Source organism: Schistocerca cancellata, unplaced genomic scaffold (assembly GCF_023864275.1).
Source record: "Schistocerca cancellata isolate TAMUIC-IGC-003103 unplaced genomic scaffold, iqSchCanc2.1 HiC_scaffold_782, whole genome shotgun sequence".
Taxonomy (NCBI): Eukaryota; Metazoa; Arthropoda; class Insecta; order Orthoptera; family Acrididae; genus Schistocerca; species Schistocerca cancellata.
This window is the reverse complement of record NW_026046793.1, coordinates 17439-40006: the sequence shown is the minus strand read 5'-3', so window position 1 is coordinate 40006 and position 22568 is coordinate 17439. Positions and strand designations below refer to the sequence as shown.

At 42.1% G+C, this 22568-nt stretch overlaps 1 protein-coding gene across 1 annotated transcript in view; it reads left to right on the top strand.

Annotated features, from left to right (window-relative positions):
* Positions 1-3061: 3061 nt before the first annotated feature.
* The window catches only part of LOC126143161 (uncharacterized), a gene marked incomplete at its 3' end in the record, with an annotated part of 35700 nt that continues 16193 nt past the window's right edge, over positions 3062-22568 (top strand). Inside the window, exons 1-2 of the mRNA XM_049915360.1 lie at positions 3062-3187; positions 18535-18670. Of these exons, the coding sequence (XP_049771317.1) occupies positions 3147-3187; positions 18535-18670 (177 nt within the window). The remainder of the gene's footprint in view (positions 3188-18534; positions 18671-22568) is intronic.

The following is a 22568-nucleotide window of genomic DNA, read 5'->3' as shown; positions in this document are numbered from 1 at the left end:
CCTCCAGTAATACTGTACACTCAAAATTATTCATTAAATAGCAGTTTTGAAACTTCTGGATTACCTGAAATATGTAAATTATATAGACAACTGTACTATTATAACTACTATAACTGAGGGGCTTTTGCAATACATTCAATTGAATAGTGAAAATGCTGTACAAACATGTAACAGAGCAAATATTTCAGACCTATTTATGTAACTGTGTGTACTTGGGCACATATTTGTGACATACATACAACTTACATTGTCTACAAGTGGATAAATATACAGTAGTCTAGAATAGTCAACCATCAGGTTCCCAAATCAGAAGACATCTGAATTCTCGGGTCTGCTCAGTCCAAATTCAAAACTTTGTTTGGTACAGTCAACATTACTTCACTCCTAAATCCAAGAAAGCTCTACAAATTAGGAGAAATAGTTAAGAAAAGTCAAATTTTAACCATGCTAGAAACAAGATTGCAAAATGAGAATGCCACCATGTAGCACAGATTTTGGAAATTACAGACTATTCAAAAAGCAAAAAAGGCAAAATAACACCAATAAATATACCCCATGTGGTAGATTGTATGAACAGTTTCATAAGACATTCAGAGATCCATAATCAAAGTGAAGAACAAAATTAATGACAATTTACTTTGAATGTGCAAATAAAATTTAAACAGTAGGTAATTAATGTTAATCAGCCAAGGGGAGGGGGAACAGAAAAGTAAACATGCGATGGGGGGTGATAGAAAAATTAATCTCTAAAATTCCACAAAATCATGGGAAAATTTTGACAGTATTTTAATGATCAGTTAGTGCAAGAGAAAATGCAAGGAAATAATTTGTGACTTCCTTGCGCACAAATGGAACAAGCAAAATGGATACTTGTCTAACTGTGTAGAAATTGTAACCACAAAACTGTCAACACATTTCAAACAAAACAAAAAACACCTGACAAGAATTTAGGCGAAATCCGTACTGATCATATCACAATCTCATAGCCACATCACAAGGGGATTTTAAATATGTAGAAGTACACAAATATCCAAATATTTACAGATCACTACCTAACCACAGTGAAACTAAATTTAAAGCCTCAAAAGTTCAGCAAACAGATACAGGTAATACCGAACATGATACTGATTAACTCCAAGCAATGCTATTAGCAAATGAACTCAAAACACAAGCACAAAACTCCAAAGAAATCTCAACAGAAACTTATCGAAACTACATAAACTCAAATTCCTCTACAAAGATGGAAAGAGACATCCATGGTGGAACAGACTGCGCAAGCAGTAAAGTCTAGACAAAGAGCATTCAAATCATCAAATAATAAATTGAAAAAAAAAAAAAGTGCCAAGCAACTCCAAGCAGCTTGAAAATTGAACAAAAAGACATTATGAGAAGTCATCTTCAGGCTTATAAAAAACAAGGATTCTTATATGAAACACTTAAAACAAATCTAAATGGATACCAGCCCCAAAAACTGTTTCATGAAAGAAAGTGCACACTTGGCACATAACCAAGAAATAGATAATTTAAAAAACTTCCAAACTGCCCTAAACCCAAAGAAAGATTTCTAACAGAAATTCTAAAAACCAATTCAGATTCACAAGCATCAAATGAAGGGGAAATTGCTGAACAAGAGGTTAAAAATAAGCATTTTGTTAGGACAGAACCGTTGCATTAGTCCTAAAAGCTCCCACACCACAAAACAACCTGAATTCAAATTCGGTGAACATCAGGAAAATTCCAGTCCAAACGGATCTTGCCTGAAACAAATTTTAGCTATGAAACTAATTCTCACATCAAAACATTTATAATAAGAAAGTATCTTTATAGATTTTAAGAAAGCTTATTAGAAAAAGTAATCCGAAAGTGGCGAAAACAAATTACAGTTTAAAATTGATGAACCAATCAAATTCAAGAGTGATTCTCAACCCAAATATATATGTTAAACTATTCAGAGACAGCTTTCTGGCTAACAAGTGACATCCGTGACAAAAAAAATGCATATCAAAATACACAAAACTGAGGCACGACAATACAGCCACAAAACAAGTCTGTCTATATGGGACTGAAGAAATCCAATGTGAAAAACGAAAATAACATTTTTAGTTTGAAATCGCATTTAGGAATGAAAATACTGTACATAGAAATTGAACGGGCAGAAATTGCGCTTCAGGTACTCTTCCTGGCACAAAAATCCAATGAGACCATTACAGTTTGATCCTATGAGCGCAAAAAGGAGCTATTCTGTAAGACAACGTAATACAAACCATAAGAAAAGGTAAAACTAAACCATAAAATGCCCCTAGTTGTACATGGCGTGGTCAAGTAGGTCCCAAACGTGATAATTATTATATTACATTAGGTTTTCGTTACAATAATGAAATGAAGTATTCAGCAGTAATCCAGCGAGAAAACGAAAAAATAGCACTATGGTTACAGGTGGCTGTCAGGAAAAGCGGATTTAATTGAATAGCTCAAACCTTCGCAATGTTTCATCATCTGGTGGAGGAAGACCAAGCCCTGCTCTCCAATTGACGACTTTTAATTTAAATTCTTCCATCTTCTATCCAACTCTGTTGTCACTAGCTCACTGGATGTCACGCCGATTTCCCCTTTCAACTCGCGCAGTCGCGCACTCTTTCAAACGTCAACAGTGTACAATTCGATTATCGACACTTGTTGTCGATTACATCAAGGTCGATTAAAAGTTAACCGAAAAAATAGGCCTTTCAAAAATTGTAATACACCCCCTCGTTTTAAGTTAAATGAGGGAATTAATCGCGATTAAAGTTAACTGAGGTTGTAGACTCGTTTACCTTGAATTCATCGCAGTTGAAAGTGAAACGAGGTAAGCAAGTGCCCGCCGTATGAAGGTGGCATCCCGTTTTGATGTTTTATGGGCCAGTTGTATAATCTTGGGCTGTTTTTTTTTCCTTTATTGTCTTGGGCTGTAAATCCACGAGGCATTATAGGTAGCTATTTCAACTGGCACCGATATCTCATTGGTTGGCGGTAAGAGCCAATGAGACGTAGCTGCTTGTAGGTAGATCTTTGAACGCTTCGTATGATTTTCGCGGGACCTCTGTCACCATATGAATGCTGATTGTGTCTGTTAGGCTTCCCATTTCGTATGATTGATCGGAAGTGATATGTTTTCAGTCGGCGCGAATTTGGACATTACAGCTGCTTCGTAAGTTTGAAAGATAATTGCATAGCGTTGGTTTGTGATTGTGTATTTTGTTGGGTTGTACGTGTTTTGTAAGAGAGGCTCGTGATACGTAATTGCAGTCAAGAGGGAATGAGCTAACGCCTTTTAAGTGTATTGTTGGGTAAATAGCTCCGGTTTTTAGTTTGGGAACAAGTGAAGGATTAGAGGTTTTTGGATATGTATGCCTATTAACGCGTTCGAACCAAAAACTTCGTATTGGACCGCAGTATGAATATACGGATATTTGCTAGAATGTAAATATAACCGCGGAAAGCGCCCTATATTAAAGACTGTGTCACGACACATTCTTTGCAGTCTCATGTGTAAATTAAACCAGTTTTATTAGGATTCCTTGAAAACTTTAGAATTTGTGCATACGGTGAATATTTGAATGCAAATAAACGATACTAAACGAGAACCTGCGGTGTTCACGTGTGGAATGACAGATACTCAAATGAAACATGGTGACAAAAATAAAATTGCAATTTTAAAACCCCACAGAAAGTAAAATGCTTTTAGTAACATGATGGCTGAGGTACTAGACCTATGTATATTACAAGGATAAAAAAAAATCACATATCACATTTTAATTTTTATAATTTTTTCCTAATTAAAAAAGTAATTTTTTCTATAACTTAGTTGATTGTGCAATAAAGCTTAGGTGTACTGCATAAGTACGCTTGCTCAATATACAGACTGAATAACATCGGGGATAGGCTACTACCTTGTCTCACTCCCTTCCCAACCACTGCTTCCCTTTCGTGCCCCTCAACTCTTATATCTGCCATTTGGTTTCTATACAAATTGTAAATAGCCTTTTGCTCCCTATATTTTACCTCTGCCACCTTCAGAATTTGAAAGAGAGTATTCCAATCAACATTATCCATAGCATTCTCTAAGTCTACAAATGCTAGAAACGTAGGTTTGCCTTTCCTTAATCTAGCTTCTAAGATAAGTTGTAGGGTCAGTATTGCCTCATGTGTTCCAATATTTCTACAGAATCCAAACAGATCTTCCCCGAGGTCGGCTTCTACTAGTTTTTCCATTCGTCTGTAAAGAATTTGCGTTAGTATTTTGCAGCCGTGACTTATTAAACTAATAGTTCGGTAATTTTCACATCTGTCAACACCTGCTTTCTTTGGGATTGGAATTATTATATTCTTCTTGAAGTTTGAGGGTGTTTCGCCTGTCTCATACATCTTGCTCACCAGATGGTAGAGTTTTGCAGGACTGGTTCTCCCAAGGCTGGCAATAGTTCTAATGGAATGTTGTCTACTCCCGGAGCTTTGTTGCGACTCAGGTCTTTCAGTGCTCTGTCAAACTCTTCACGCAGTATCGTATCTCCCATTTCATCTTCATCTTCTTCCATTTCTATAATATTGTCCTCAAAAATATCACCCTTGTATAGACACTCTATATACTCCTTCCACCTTTCTGCTTTCCCTTCTTTGCTTACAACTGGGTTCCCATCTGAGCTCTTGATATTCATACAAGTGGCTCTCTTTTCTCCAAAGGTCTCTTTAATTTTCCTGTAGGCAGTATCTAGCTTACCCCTAGTGAGATAAGCCTCTACATCCTTACATTTGTCCACTAGCTATCCCCGCTTAGCCATTTTGCACTTCCTGTCGATCTCATTTTTTAGACGTTTGTACTCCCTTTTGCTTGCTTCATTTACTGTGTTTTTATATTCTCCTTTCATCAATTAAATTCAATATTTCTTCTGTTACCCAAGGATTTCTACTAGCCCTCGTCTTTTTACTTGCTTGATCCTCTGCTGCCTTCACTACTTCATCCCTCAAAGCTACCCATTCTTCTTCTACTGTATTTCTTTCCCCCATTCCTGTCAGTTGCTCCCTTACACTCTCCCTTACACTCTGTACAACCTCTGGTTCTTTCAGTTTATCCAGGTCCCATCTCCTTAAATTCCCGCCTTTTTGCAGTTTCTTCAGTTTCAATCTACAGTTCATAACCAAGAGATTGTGGTCAGAGTCCACATCTGCCCCTGGAAATGTCTTAAAATTTAAAACTTCGTTCCTAAATCTCTGTCTTACCATTATATAATCTATCTGAAACCTGTCAGTATCTCCAGGCTTTTTCCATGTATACAATCTTCGTTTATGATTCTTGAACCAAGTGTTAGCTATGATTAAGTTGTGCTCTGTGCAAAATTCTACCAGGCGGCTTCCTCTTTCATTCCTTCCCCCCAATCCATATTCACCTACTAAGTTTCCTTCTCTCCCTTTTCCTACTGACGAATTCCAGTCTCCCATGACTATTAAATTTTCGTCTCCCTTAACTATCTGAATAATTTCTTTTATTTTGTCATACATTTCTTCCATTTCTTAGTCATCTGCAGAGCTAGTAGGCATATAAACTTGTATTACTGTACTAGGCGTGGGCTTCGTGTCTATCTCGGCCACAATAATGCGTTCACTATGCTGTTTGTAGTAGCTTACCCGCATTCCTATTTTTTTATTCATTATTGATCCTACTCCTGCATTGCCCCTATTTGATTTTGTATTCATAACCCTGTATTCGCCTGACCAAAAGTCTTGTTCCTCCTGACACCGAACTTCACTAATTCCCACTATCTAACTTTAACCTATCCATTTCCCTTTTTAAATTTTCTAACCTACCTGCCCGATTAAGGGATCTGACATTCTACGCCCCGATCTGTAGAATGCCAGTTTTCTTTCTCCTGATAACTAAGTCGTCCTGAGTAGTCCCAAGCCGGAGATCCCAATGGGGGACTATTTTACCTGTGGAATATTTTACCCAAGAGGACGTCATCATCATGTAACCATACAGTAAAGCTGCATGCCCTCGGGAAAAATTACGGATGTAGTTTCCTCTTGCTTTCAGCCGTTCGCAGTCCAGCACAGCAAGGCTGTTTTGGTTAGTGTTAAAAGGCCAGATCAGTCAATCATCCAGACTATTGCCCTTGCAGCTACTGAAAAGGCTGCTGACTCTCTTCCAGAACCACACATTTGTCTGGCCTCTCAACAGATGCCCCTCCGTTGTGGTTGCACCTACGGTACGGCTATCTGTATCTCTGAGGCGCGCAAGCCTCCCCACCAACGGCAAGGTCCATGGTTCATTGGGGGAGGAAGAAGATGCTGTGATATGCAAATGATTAGCTTCTCAGAGCATTCACACAAGTTTGTTGCCAGTGGTGACACCTACAACGTGCTGACATGAGGAAAGTTTCCAACCGATTTCTCACACACAACAGTTGACCGGCGTTGCCTGATGAAACGTTGTTGTGATGCCTCGTGTAAAGAGGGGAGATGTGTACCATCACGTTTCCGACTTTGATAAAGGTCGGATTGTAGGCTATCGCGATTGCAGTTTATCGTAGCGCGACATTGCTGCTCGTGTTTGTCGAGATCCAATGACTGTTGACAGAATATGGAATCGGTGAGTTCAGGAGGGTAATACGGAACGCCGTGCTGGATCCCATCGGCCTCGTATCACTAGCAGCCGAGATGACACGCATTTTATCCGCATGGCTGTAATGGATCGTACAGCCACATCTCGATCCCTCAGTTAACAGATGAAGACGTTTGCAAGACAATGACCATCTGCACGAGTTAGACAACGTTTGCAGCAGCACGGACTATCAGCGAGGAGACCGTGGCTGCGGTTACCCTTGACGCTGCATCACAGACAGGAGTGCCTGCGTTGGTGTACTCGACGACGAACCTTTGTGCACGAATGGCAAAACGTTATTTTTTCGGTTGAATCCAGATTCTGTTTACAGCATCATGATGGTCGCATCCGTGTTTGGCGACATCGCGGTGAACGCACATTTGTCATTGCCATACTGGCATATCACCTGGTGTGATTGTATGGGGTGCCATTGGTTACACGTCTTGGTCACCTCTTGTGCGCATTGACGGCACTTTGAACAGTGGAAGGTACATTTCAGATGTGTTACGACCTGTGGCTCTACCCTTCATTCGATCCCTGTGAAACCCTACATTTCAGCAGGATAATGCATGACCACATGTTGCAGGTTCTGTACGGACCTTTCTGGATACAGAAAATGTTAAACTGCTGCCCTGGCCAGCACATTCTCCAGATCTCTCGCCAACTGAAAACGTCTGGTCAATGGTGGCCGAGCAACTGGCTCTTCACAATACGCCAGTCACTACTCTTGATGAACTATGGTATCATGTTGAAGCTGCATGGGCAGCTGTACCAGTACACCCCTTTCAAGCTCTGTTTGACTCAATGCCCAGGTGTATCAAGGCTGTTATTGTGGCCTGAGGTGGTTGTTCTGGGTACTGATTTCTCAGAATCTATGCACCCAAACTGCTTGAAAATGTAATCACATGTCAGTTGTAGTATAATATATCTGTCCAATGAATACCTGTTTATCATCTGCATTTCGTCTTGGTGTAACAATTTTAATGGCCAGTAGTGTAAAAATTTGTAACATCTAATATATCATCCTTGTAGCATGATATTTTATGACGTGCTGTCTGTCTGGCTTTTGTTTTTGGTTCTTCAGCTGATGTTGTTGTTGTTGAGGTCTTCAGTCCTGAGACTGGTTTGATGCAGCTCTCCATGCTACTCTATCCTGTGCAAGCTTTTTCATCTCCCAGTACCTACTGCAACCTACATCCTTCTGAATCTGCTTAGTGTATTCATCTCTTGGTCTCCCTCTACGATTTTTACCCTCCACGCTGCCCTCCAATACTAAATTGGTGATCCCTTGATGCCTCAGAACATGTCCTACCAACCGATCCCTTGTTCTGGTCAAGTTGTGCCACAAACTTCTCTTCTCCCCAATCCTATTCAATACTTCTTCATTAGTTATGTGATCTACCCATCTAATCTTCAGCATTCTTCTGTAGCACCACATTTCGAAAGCTTCTATTCTCTTCTTGTCCAAACTATTTATCGTCCATGTTTCACTTCCATACATGGCTACACTCCATACGAATACTTTCAGAAATGACTTCCTGACACTTAAATCAATACTGGATGTTAACAAATTTCTCTTCTTCAGAAACGCTTTCCTTGCCATTGCCAGCCTACATTTTATATCCTCTCTACTTCGACCATCATCAGTTATTTTGCTCCCCAAATAGCAAAACTCCTTTACTACTTTAAGTGCCTCATTTCCTAATCTAATTCCCTCAGCATCACCCGACTTAATTACACTACATTCCATTATCCTTGTTTTGCTTTTGTTGATGTTCATCTTATATCCTCCTTTCAAGACACTGTCCATTCCATTCAACTGCTCTTCCAAGTCCTTTGCTGTCTCTGACAGAATTACAATGTCATCGGCGAACCTCAAAGTTTTTATTTCTTCTCCCTGAATTTTAATACCTACTCCGAATTTTTCTTTTGTTTCCTTTACTGCTTGCTCAATATACAGATTGAACAACATCGGAGAGAGGCTACAACCCTGTCTTACTCCCTTCCCAACCACTGCTTCTCTTTCATGTCCCTCGACTCTTATAACTGCCATCTGGTTTCTGTACAAATTGTAAATAGCCTTTCGCTCCCTGTATTTTACCCCTGCCACCTTTAGAATTTGAAAGAGAGTATTCCAGTCAACATTGTCAAAAGCTTTCTCTAAGTCTACAAATGCTAGAAATGTAGGTTTGCCTTTCCTTAATCTTTCTTCTAAGATAAGTCGTAAGGTCAGTATTGCCTCACGTGTTCCAGTGTTTCTACAGAATCCAAACTGATCTTCCCCGAGGTTGGCTTCTACTAGTTTTTCCATTCGTCTGTAAAGAATTTGTGTTAGTATTTTGCAGCTGTGACTTATTAAACTGATAGTTCGGTAATTTTCACATCTGTCAACACCTGCTTTCTTTGGGATTGGAATTATTACATTCTTCTTGAAATCTGAGGGTATTTCGCCTGTTTCATACATCTTGCTCACCAGATGGTAGAGTTTTGTCAGGACTGGCTCTCCCACGGCCGTCAGTAGTTCCAATGGAATATTGTCTACTCCGGGGGCCTTGTTTCGACTCAGGTCTTTCATTGCTCTGTCAAACTCTTCACGCAGTATCATATCTCCCATTTCATCTTCATCTACATCCTCTTCCATTTCCATAATATTGTCCTCAAGTACATCGCCCTTGTATAGACCCTCTATATACTCCTTCCACCTTTCTGCTTTCCCTTCTTTGCTTAGAACTGGGTTTCCATCTGAGCTCTTGATATTCATACAAGTCGTTCTCTTATCTCCAAAGGTCTCTTTAATTTTCCTGTAGGCGGTATCTATCTTACCCCTAGTGAGATAAGCCTCTACATCCTTACATTTGTCCTCTAGCCAACCCTGCTTAGCCATTTTGCACTTCCTGTCGATCTCATTTTTGAGACGTTTGTATTCCTTTTTGCCTGTTTCACTTACTGCATTTTTATATTTTCTCCTATCATCAATTAAATTCAATATTTCTTCTGTTACCCAAGGATTTCTACTAGCCCTCATCTTTTTACCTACTTGATCCTCTGCTGCCTTCACTACTTCATCCCTCAAAGCTACCCATTCTTATTCTACTGTATTTATTTCCCCCATTCCTGTCAATTGCTCCCTTATGCTCTCCTTGAATCTCTGTACAATCTCTGGTTCTTTCAGTTTATCCAGGTCCCATCTCCTTAAATTCCCACCTTTTTGCAGTTTCTTCAGTTTTAATCTACAAGTCATAACCAATAGATTGTGGTCAGAGTCGGAAATGTCTTACAATTTAAAACCTGGTTCCTAAATCTGTCTTACCATTATATAATCTATCTGATACCTTTTAGTATCTCCAGGGTTCTTCCATGTACACAACCTTCTTTCATGATTCTTAAACCAAGTGTTAGTTATGATTATGTTGTGCTCTGTGCAAAATTCTACCAGGCGGCTTCCTCTTTCATTTCTGTCCCCCAATCCATATTCACCTACTATGTTTCCTTCTCTCCCTTTTCCTACACTCGAATTCCAGTCACCCATGACTATTAAATTTTCGTCTCCCTTCACAATCTGAATAATTTCTTTTATTTCATCATACATTTCTTCAATTTCTTCGTCATCTGCAGAGCTAGTTGGCATATAAACTTGTACTACTGTAGTAGGTGTGGGCTTCGTATCTATCTTGGCCACAATAATGCGTTCACTATGCTGTTTGTAGTAGCTTACCCGCATTCCTATTTTCCTATTCATTATTAAACCTACTCCTGCATTACCCCTATTTGATTTTGTGTTTATAACCCTGTAGTCACCTGACCAGAAGTCTTGTTCCTCCTGCCACCGAACTTCACTAATTCCCACTATATCTAACTTCAACCTATCCATTTCCCTTTTTAAATTTTCTAACCTACCTGCCCGATTAAGGGATCTGACATTCCACGCTCCGATCCGTAGAACGCCAGTTTTCTTTCTCCTGATAACGACATCCTCTTGAGTAGTCCCCGCCCGGAGATCCGAATGGGGGACTATTTTACCTCCGGAATATTTTACCCAAGAGGACGCCATCATCATTTAATCATAAAGTAAAGCTGCATGCCCTCGGGAAAAATTACGGCCGTAGTTTCCCCTTGCTTTCAGCCGTTCGCAGTACCAGCACAGCAAGGCCGTTTTGGTTATTGTTACAAGGCCAGATCAGTCAATAATCCAGACTGTTGCCCCTGCAACTACTGAAAAGGCTGCTGCCCCTCTTCAGGAACCACACGTTTGTCTGGCCTCTCAACAGATAACCCTCCGTTGTGGTTGTACCTACGGTACGGCTATCTGTATCGCTGAGGCACGCAAGCCTCCCGACCAACGGCAAGGTCCATGGTTCATGGGGGGTCAGCTGATGTAGGATTCATAATTTTTCTGATGTTTTACCAGTAAAAGTGTCTGGCATTGTCAAAGCTTCATCCTCCATTGCTGGTGGAGGAGTGTAGTGGAGTCGAGCTCGCAGCCGTAGATTTTATGTACCTTGTGTGCTGATGTCCAAGGGCCTCTTTCCATAGTCAATTCCGGTGTGGTTCTTAGCTTGCTATGTGCAGCAGTCGTTCTGCAGCATGGGAATTCAGGATCCATTCACCTTGAGGTGTTTTTCATTCTTGTTAGTGCCGTGTTTGTGTATTTCTGTAGCTGCTCTGATGAAGCAGGTGTGATAGCTTTTGTCTACAGCAGTAACATCCATTTTGATGAATTTTACTGTGCTCAGTCACACACAATGCGTACTATGTGGAAAAGTTTGTATTGGAATGACAGGATGATCAATGAATACCAGGACCACGTAAAATAAGCGGCATTGCAGGTTGGGGCAGGTGCAGAAATTTGTCATGGCAGAGCATGAGACCAGCCACATAGTAAAATTTGCTGACACAGAAGTTACTTGTGTAGAGATCAGCTATCACACCACCTTGTTCAGAGACGCCATAGAAATACGCAACATGACACTAGCTTCAACAAGAAAGAAGAAAGCTTAAAGGTGAACAGACCCTGGATTCCCTTGCAGCAGTGAATGACTGTTGCAGATAGTAATGAGAGAACTGCACCGGAAATAACTACACCAAACCCAGCAGTCTGTGTGCCAGCAGTAGTCTGTTTGTGTGCCAGCAGTAGTCTGTGTGCCAGCAGTCTGTCACGAAACCTTCAACTACTTTCTACCATTTTTTGTGATGGACATGCAATTCTGTTCTTTTAATTTGAGTTAGTTTTTATGATGGCATTAGCTGAAATGGCATTATAAGTAAACATATTAAGTGATGCTGATGTTTTTATTTGTGGAATATTTACAATGATCATGGACTTGTACAGGAAATTTATTTCCTGTATTGTCACTTCCAGATTGTTGCATGAGAATCTCTATGTTGAAGCTTTAACATGACAACACATGTAATCATTTGTCATTGCAATAGCAAGATGGCATGTCTGCTTAATGATGGGACATATGTGGTGCACTTATGGTCTAGGGGTAGTACCTGTGAGTACTAATCAAACTGTACGTGGTCCCAGGTTCGAAACATGCCACCACTTAAATTTGATTAATAATCGTGATTGTCAGCCAAAGACTTCCGGCATAACAAGCCACCCTCATTCTTTCAATGGTCGGCCTTCTCAAAAGGATGAGGAGTGGACAGAGGTTCAGAGCAACTGGGGTGGGTAACTGCCCTTAAAGGCAGAAAAATCAGCAATGATAAACAGCATGAGGATGCAGAAGGCAAAGGAAACCACTGCATTAGAGGCACATAACTTGTATCCTCAGGACATGTGGCCTGTAAGTGAGTGTGTCATGATGACCTCTCCATTGCCAAAAGATTCTGGACTAGTCCCCTGTTCAGATCTCTGGGAGGGGATTGCCGTAGGGGAAGGTGACCTTGAGAAAAAGCTTCAATAATCAATGAAAGGATAACATTCTAAGAGTTTGGCCATTGAATTTCAGAAGTTCAAATGTGGCATGGAAGCTAGAAAATACTGAAAAGGGAAATGCAGAGGCTCAATCTAAATATAGTAGTAGTGGTGAGTGAAGGGAAATAAAAAAGACAAAGATTTTTGGTCAGATGAGTATATGGTAATACCAACAACAGCAGAAAATGGTATAACATAAGAATAATTTATTATGAATAGTGTGTGCCCCCTTGCAGGTCCGGGGGCTAGAATAGGTCAAAAGTATTACTGCCTGTCATAAGAGGCGACTAAAAGGAGTCTCGTGCTTTTTGGCCTTTGTGATGGTCCTCTGTAGGATTTGACATCCATTTTTCAAAATTTTCCTGACGAGCAAGCCAGTTGGGTAAGGGCACCTTACATGGTGCTTCGTGTCCATCGTGCATCGAGATATATAGCCAACTTCCTTCTTCTGGCATTGCAGTCCCACTCATCCTCCATCTCTTGGGTGAGGACACCTTTGTGATTGTTTTCCTCCACCCACTATGCAGTGTAGTTTCCTGCACCGATGATGACCATGGAATTCTTTGCACCTCATATCCAGCACTGTAGCATGTCCGTTGTGGTGGGGCTGCCATGTACCCTGTCGGTTGATGCCTCCACTGTTAACTCCCCACGTGTGCCAAGGAGTAGATGCCACTCACCCTGGGGCATCAGGACTCCAGGCAATGGCCATCATGCCAGGTGGCCTTTGCTGCGGCCGGGAGGTGCCCGTGCTCCCGCACCACCTACTTCGGGTGCAACAACCCTCCGCCCTCCCTCCCCAACCATCAGGGATTTCAGTCTCCACTTCTGAGCCAGAGAAGCGTAAGGCCTCTTCGGCTCCTCTCACCAGGAAGGGGTCCCTTTGGTCACTTTCTTCCAGGTTTCTGCTAGTGGGAAAGGTGACACCTGCCAGTGGCTGAAGAGCCCAAAAGCAGCTGGTTGTAGGGCTTCACACTCATCCTCAGTCCCAGAGACTAAATCAGTGAAGTCCTCCCAGCCAGGGAAACCCAAGGAACAGTGCGAGAAATCAGAAAAGAAGACCCCCAAGAACAAGGAACTTGTGGTGGCGCACACACCACTGCTTCCTAAAAGCTCTGCTGGACCCTCACACACAATGGATATAGACTGCTCGGGCAAAAAGTCGGTGGCAGCAGGTGACCCTGAGGCATAAACTGCCTCATTGAACGTTCCAAGCCTTCCCAGTCGCACGCTGATGTCATCCTCCAGTGGAATTGCGGCAGTTTTTTGCACCGCCTGGCTGAGCTATGGCAACTGTTAAGCTTTACACCTGCTTTCTGCATTGCCCTCCAGGAAACCTGGTTCCCGGCAATGCAGACCCCTGCCCTCTGCAACTATAAGGGATATTACATGAACCGTAGCTATTATAATAGTGTCGGGTGGAGTTCACATTTGTTGTAAACTCGGTCTGTAGTGAAAATGTGTGCCTTCAAACCCCTCTTGAAGCTGTGGCTGTCAGAATATGGATGACACTGGAAATAACTGTCTGCAACGTATATCTCCCTCCAGATGGTGCAGTACCCCTGAATGTATTAGATGCACTGATTTATAAACTCCCTAAACCTTTCCTACTTTTGGGAGATTTTAACGCCCATAACCCCTTGTGGGGTGGCACCGTGGTTACTGGCCGAGGCAGAGCTGTTGAAACTTTACTGACGCAATTCGATCTCTGCCTCCTAAATACTGGGCCCGCCACATATTTGAGTGTGGTTACTTAGTTACTTGACCATTGATTTATCAATTCGCAGCCCAGGACGTTTCCCATCTATCCACTGGAGATCACGTGACGACCTGTGTGGTAGTGACCACTTCCCCATCTTCCTGTCACTGCCCCTGTGTCAGGCCCACAGATGCCTGCCCAGATGGCCTTTAAACAAGGTGGATTGGGGAACTTTAACTTAAACTCTCCCTGACATGGTAACATCGATGTGACGGTTGAACAGGTGATCCCTCGCTCTTTAGGGTGCCCCCCCCCCCCCCCCCCCCTCGGCGAGAAACAGTCCCTTGGTGGTCGCCGGAAATTACTGAGGCAATTAGTTGGCAAGCTCTACAGTGACATGAGCGGCACTCTTTACAGTATCTGATAGCCTTTAAGCGGCTCCGTACCCGTGTATGCCAGCTTGTAAAACGACGGAAACAGGAGTGCTGGTAGAGGTAAGTGTCGACCATTGGGTGCCATATGTCACCTTCCCATGTCTGGACAGAGATCAGATGTCTTTTTGGGTACCAGACCCCAACAGGTGTCCCTGGTGTTACCGTCAATGGCGTGCTCTGTACCGACGCAAATGCGAATGCCGAGCACTATGTTTGAACCTCTGCGTTGGAGAACTACACCCCAGCCTTTTGCACCCTGAAACGGTGAGTGGAAAGTAAAGTCCTCTCATTCACTACACGCCACAGTGAACCCTTTAACGCTCCATTTATGGAGTGGGAGCTCCTCAGCGCACTTGCACATTGACCCGGCACAGCTCGTGGGCCGGATTGGATCCACATTCAGATGATCTCTCTTCTGACTACAAGTGCCATTTCCTCATCATCTTCAACTAGATCTGGTGTGATGGCCTCTTTTCATCGCAAGGCGGGAGAACACTGTCGTTCCACTGCTCAAACCCAGTAAAAACCCCCTTGATGCGGATAGTAATTGGCCCATCGGCCCTACCGACGTTCTTTATAAGCTGCTGGAACATATTGTGTGTTGGTTGTTGGGTTGGGAGATGGTCACATGGCCTACTACCTCCATGTCAGGGCGGTTTCTGCCAGGGTCGCTCTACCACTGATAATCTTGTGTCCCTCAAGTCTGCCATCCAAACAGCCTTTTTCAGACACCAACATCTGGTTGCTGTCTTTTTTGACATACGTAAAGCATTTGACACGACCTGTTGACATCATATCCTTGCCACATTGTATAAGTGGGGTCTCCACTTATCCAAAACTTCCTCTAGCTCCGTACGCTGTGTCCAGGTTGGTGCCTCCCATAATCCGCCCCCCCCCCCCCCTCCCTCATATTCAGGAGAATGGCATTCCTTGGGGCTCCGTATTGTGTGTATCTCAATTTTGTAGTGCCAATCAACGGCTTAGCAGCAGCTGTAGGGCTGTCGGTCTCCCCTTCTCTGTATGCAGATGGCTTCTGCGTTTTGTACTGCTCCTCCAGTACTGGTGTTGCTGAGCAGCACATGCAGGGTGCCATTCACAAGGCACAGTCATGGGCTCTAGCCCACAGCTTCCAGTTTTCTGCCGCAAAATCGTGTGTCGTGCACTTCTGTCAGCGTCGTACCATTCGTCCGGAACCTGAACTTTATCTTATTGATGATCCACTCACTGTAGTGGGGATACAGTGATTCTTAGGACATCCAGAAGCTCAATTGACTTAGTCAGCGTAAGCAGAAGTGCTGGCAGCATCTCAGTGCCCTCCGCTGCCTGAGCAACACCAACTAGGGTGCAGATCGCTCTACGCTGCTGCAGCTCTACAGAGCCCTTGTTCAATCCTGCCTTCACTATGGGAGTCCGGTTTACGGCTCGGTGGTGCCCTCAGCATTGCATTTAGTCAACCCAGTGCACCACTGTGGCATTTGCCTAGCGACAGGAGCTTTTAGAAAGAGTCGGGTGACCAGTGTCCTGGTGGAGGCCGGAGTCCCTCGATTTTGGATCTGATGTGCACAACTGCTTGACAGTTTTGTTGCACACATTCGTAGCTCCTCTGAGCATCTGAATTACTGTCTTCTTTTCCTGCATGCAGCAGTTTACCTCCCGCATCGGCGGCCAACATTAGGGCTCACGATTTCGGTCCGCGTGTGATCCCTTCTCTCTGAACTGGAGTCCTTCTCTTTACCATCTCTGCTTGAGGTCCATTCACATACACCTCCATGGTGTATACCTCAGCCGAAACGTTGTCTGGACCTTTTGCACGGCCCTAAGGACCATTTTAACACCGACACTCTCCGCTGTCGCTTCCTCTCAATTCTTGACGTGTACTGGGACTCTGAAGTTGTTTACTCGATGGCTGATGGTAATGTTAGCTTCGCCTATGTTCAGAGACCATATTGAACAGCATTCCTTGCCTGCCAGCTGCAGTGTATTTACTGCAGAGCTGGTGGCCATATCTCATCCACTTTAGTACATTCGTTCCTGTTCTGGTAAGCAGTTTCCTCTGTTCTGACTCCCTGAGCAGCTTACGAGCTACCGACCGGTGCTACCCTCACCATCCTTTAGTAGCAAACATGCAGGAGGCCACGTCTGCCTGGGAACGGTCCACTTGTTCAGTGGTGTTTGTGTGGACCCCAGGACACGTTGAAATCCCAGGTAACGAACTTGTAGACAGGCTATGCGGAAACCTCCCCTGGAGATGGATATCTCTAATGAAACTGCCCTGCGTTCTGTCTTGTCGCAAGGTTTTTCAGCTTTGGGAGATGGAGTGACATAACAGTATGCACAACAAACTGTGTGTCATTAAGGAGACTGCGAATATGTGGAAGTCTTCCCTGCGAGCCTCTTGCATAGAATCAGTTGTTCTTTGTCGACTCCGTATCGGCCGTACATGGCTCACACCTAGTTACCTCCTCCGTCATGAGGACCCACCTCAATATCGGTGTGGCTTCCAAATTACAGTTGTCCACCTCTTGCTGGACTGCCCACTTTTTGCTGCTCTGTGGCGGACTTTTAAATTTCCCAGCACCCTACCTTCGGTGTTAGGCGACAATGCTCCAACAGTAGCTCTAGTTCTATGTTCTATTTGTGAGGGTGTGTTTTATCATTTGATATGAGTTTTAGGGTATGTCCTTTGTCCCTCTGTGTCCTCCACTGTACGGCTTTTAGGGTGGTGGTTTTAATGTAATACAGAGTGGTTTGCTTCTCCTTTCTATTCTCATGATCAGCCTGCCATGGTAATCTGCATTCTAGTTTCTAATTTATTTTTTCTACTTCAGTAATTATCGTAAACCTCTTTCGGTCTCACTTTGACTCGGACACACAAACAAGTGATCGTTACTTAGTTTGTGGAATATGACAGTTTTGTCTCCTGTTAGGATTTTGTATCGACATCTTGCTTCCCGTTGATAGAATTTTTTAAGCATTTCCTTACAGTAATTGACACTAAAGTTTTGTGGCATTTGTTGGGAACAGATCTTTTTCATAGCTAGATGTTAATGCAAAATCAAATACATTGCAGTCTCATCGTGCCTTGGGATGTATCACAATAAGTCGTGTGCCAGTCCTTTCGGATTTCATCTTAACATAATTTACTTCTCACAGAATCATGTTTGTGATGAATTGTAAACAGCCATCTGTGAAGGTGATTATCAAAAGTTGAACAATAGGATTTGAGGCACGGTTGTTGATTTTGGCCATTACAAAAATTGTAAAGTCGTATAACAAATCTCTCACACACAATTTCCATTTTTCGCAAGTTTCCTTAAATGCAAGCTGAAAAACCTTAGCCAGTTTCTGGTGAGCTGCTAGAATGAGTATGGTACAACTGGTGTCGTGCTGAAGTGGGGTTGATTGGTTGTGATGACACAGTTCTGTAGCAGTAGCCTGAAGTCTAGTTTAGGGTGAAAGGTGATAACTTGGTCGAGTTGATGAAAGCAATGAAAGTGAATGCTAAGTAAAGGTTGTTGTAAGACTGGCATCTAGTATAGTCTAGGTTCATATTTGTTTGTATTTAAACAGTTCACTACAGCCGAACACTGGTTGTGCTGTTGTCATTCTAGTTGTTTGTCTGTTTCTGAGCTGTTTTTTCTAACAGTAACAAATGAAAAACTTTAAAACAGTGGTAACTGTGCATTTCACTAGGTGACACTACTGTGCTGTGTAATTTGCTAAATATTTGTAAATACCCTGATATTTTCTGATGTCTTGTAACTTTTGTATTTATATTATTTCTTTGACTATTAACTTTTATTTTTAACACGGCAAACCAATCGTAATAGCATGTTGTACTATCCAGTGTGTGTAATCCACAAATACGACCAATCATAGAAGACATGATGATGCGCATCCGTCCAGAAGAGGAGGTGAAGATGATACGGAGACGTGTGGCTTTGAGTGAAATGAAAAAGAAGTCTGAATCTGATGAAAAAAATGTAAGTTTGCACTATTTTAAAAAAGTCTCTGTGGTGATTATTTGCTGTTATATATTGTTAGAGGTCTAGTCGTAACAGATCTTCCTATCCATTCTTTTTGCATTAGCGTTACCATTACTGATACAGCTGTGATTTTCATCTGTACTTTATCATTCATAGACTACTTGAGCAGATAGCATCAGACCAGATCTATCTTATTCTCTTTTATGTATGTGCTTATTTAACCCAGAAATTCACATGATGGTGTAAGATGTCTCACCATAACACTATGAATACAAGTAGCTCCAGTACACATGCACACAGAATGTTTTATGAGGCTAGGACAGTTGGTTAGCTGTGGTCTTGTTGAAGGCACATATCTGGTATTTGCCTGAAGTGATTTAGGAAAATGACAAAAAGCCAAAATCTGGGCGACAGGACAGAGCAAACTATTCCCGAAGATGAAGTCGGTGTCTGTACAACTGCAATGCTTCATTCAGTTGGTTCCAGTTGTTCATTGTTCTTATGTTAATTACATAACCTGCATGTACTCCCTCGATGGTAATATAGGTGAGCCATAATGGTGTGGTTAAGATTTGGGAAATCCAAGAATCTTGGGTTGTTGCCAGATTGTAATCAGTCACTTTCTGCTGCAAGCCTCGGTTCCACTTCAGTGTTCGGTGTGGCAGTGAAATGTTACATGTCTCAGTGATTGGGTATTTTTCATAACAGTCTGTATGCCATGTTCTGAGTGAGCAGACTATTATTTCAATTGCTCTGTCTGCAACAAATTTCAGCTGGTAATAGCGAATATACTGTTAATGATTTATTAGAGGAGGAGATGCACTTGGATCGTAAGAAGAGATTCCAAAATCGGATATTGGGTTTTAAGGCATACCCAGATGCAGATACTCGGATCACGATTGAGTAATGAAGAGTAGAGAGAAGTGTAAGATAATCTTCTGGAAGAATCAAAGTGGAAGGAGTTGGATACTGAAGCACTGAGGATGGGCGAGATGTGTTAGAGGTTATCTAAGGCTGTAGATGCTGTGACAAAAAATTCACAGTAGGCAGTTCAGTTGAAGAGGAATGAACTTTTCAAAAAAGGGCAGTCACTTAAGTTGAGCAGACAGACATAAAGGCAACGAAAGTGACTGTAAAGAAATGTTGGGTTACAGAAGAAATACAGGGTGAGCACAAAGTCTTGCCCTGATCATAAAAAATTATAACAGAATAACCATTTGTCATAATAAGTTACATTTGATGCTGTTACATAGGCTAGTGTTACTAGTTGTTGCGACCAGTAGATGGTGCTAGTGCTCCACAACACCAATGCGGTCTGTTAGGTCACGTTAATTGCTGGAGAAATGGCATCAGAGCAGGTGAAAGAGCAGTGTGTGCTTTCTTTTCACAAAACGAAATCACCAGTCGGTGTTCGGCGTAAATTTCGGGCTTCTTATGGACGCAGCCCTCCTGACTTTAAATCGGTAAAGCGAGGTATGCAAAGTTTAACGAAACGGGCAGTGTTGAAGATCGTCCTCGAAGTGGCAGGCCTTGTGTAAGTGATGCAACTGTTGATAGTGTTAGACAATCATTTCGACAGAGTCCGTCTAAATCGACTCGTCGAGCTTCTTGTGAACTTCAAATATCGCAAGCAAGTGTGGTGAAGATTCTTCATGAAAGGCTTAGGTTGTGTGCTTACAAAGTGCAAATCTTGCAGGCCTTGCAACCGAATGATTTGCTGACACATGCTGAATTTGCAGCTGAGATTCTAAACAGGATTGATGGTGCTAATGATTACTTAAATCGCATATTCTTTACTGATGTATCCACCTTTCGTGTCAGTGGAATGGTAAAGAGGCATAATGTCCATACAAGGGGTTCAGAGTCTCTACATGCTACTGTACAGTTACTGTGAAACAGTGAAAAAATGAATGTTTGGTGTGGCCTCATGCATAACAAGGTTTTTGGTCTGTTTTTCATCACGGAAAAATCCATTACCGCTAACATTTACTTCCATGTTTGGCAACAGTTCATTGCCACACAGTTAGAAGAATATAGACCGTGGATACTTTTCCAGCAAGATGGAGCACCCCCCATTGGGCTTTGATGGTGCGTGATTTCCTGGATGAAACATTTCCGGATCGGTGGCTTGCAAAGAACGGTCCAACACCCTGGCCACCCTGCTCTCCAGATATTACGCCCCTTCACCTTTTTTTCTGGGGCTATATCGAGGACAGTCTTCGTCACACCAGTTGCTGACATTGATGAACTGAAGGCTAGGATACAAGTTGCTGTGGATACCGTGACAGAATACATGTTACGAAACACCTGGTGGGAACGTGAATACCATCTCAACATTCTCCAAGCTACCGAGGGAGCATACATTGAGGTTTATTAACATAAGTGGTCTAAAAAAAACTAGTAACTAGTAACGGCATCAAATGTAAATTATTATGTACTTTCAACATAGCAGCACAGTCAGCAATTGTGATAATCTAATATATAAGAAACTATCAGCCTCGATTGTGGTAATGAAACAAACCTTTACCTAGGTTTCAGCCCAAATATTTGAGCCTTCTTCAGAAGATATACCTGAATCTATAATTTGTCTAAGAGGGCATGGTCTAGAAATAAGACATGCCCTCTTAGACAAATTATAGATTCAGGTATATATTCTGAAGACGGGTCAATTATTTGGGCTGAAACCTAGGTAAAGATTGGTTTCATTACCGCAATCAAGGCTGATAGTTTCTTATATATTAGTAAATTATTATGTCAAATGGTTATTCTGTAATAAATTGTTTTAATCATAGCTGCACTAGTTGGAACACTCTCCCATAACCTCCAGGCCTCGATCTTCCCTAATTGCTGTCCTCCATCTGCCTCTGCCCACTTCTCTTCTCCCCCTCTGTAGCACTGCACACCAGTGTGCATGGGTCAGTGAAGTGGTGAAATGCACCTATTCTAAACTTGCCAAATTACTTGTGCTCGAGCTACAGAAAGTGGTAGTAGTTGAGGTAATACACTGATGACTTCAGGGAATTGCTTCCGATGTATGAACACACAGGCTAAGAAGTGCACTGACCAGTGAGGGAGGTTATTGAGAGTAACATAGTACTTTTTAATTTCATTTATCTTCAGTAAAATTTGTAAGCAAATGTGGTGCCATATTATGTCTGAATTACCTTCATTCAAATATTTCTTGGAATAGTCTTTCGCCGGCCGGAGTGGCCGTGCGGTTCTAGGCGCTACAGTCTGGAGTCGGGCAACCGCTACAGTCGCAGGTTCGAATCCTGTCTCGGGCATGGATGTGTAGGATGTCCTTAGGTTAGTTAGGTTCAATTAGTTCTAAGTTCTAGGTGACTGATGACCTCAGAAGTTAAGTCGCATAGTGCTTAGAGCCTTTTGAATCAATAGTCTTTCATTGTGACATTCTCAACCATTTTGTTTCAAATACTACTTCCAAATCAGTTTAAAGTTGATGTGACATGCTTTTGGTTTTGGCTGACACTATTTTTGAATACTGAGGCGAGTATTTTTTGTACTGTAGAACAATAAAAATTCATTAGTAAATTTGTTGTGAGCTACTTTACCTTTCCTTCATACTGTGTTCTAATAACTTTCCTCAGTATAAATAAAATATATAGTAAATTATTACATATTCCTGTTGTTACAGAGTATTAATATTGAACATGCTATTCATATTGAACATTATACTGGGTGTACATAAAGTCCAGGAACACTTTAAATTATTTATTGCACACGAACTAAATATTGTACAGATGTCATGCATATTGCATTTTGAAGAGAAACTCTGAAAGGTGCGTTTTTTTGCAAGCATTGAGTATGCAAACCGTGAGTGACTCGGCAGATGTCAATATGGTAATAGAATTCTTGCCATGCCCGTACCAGTGTG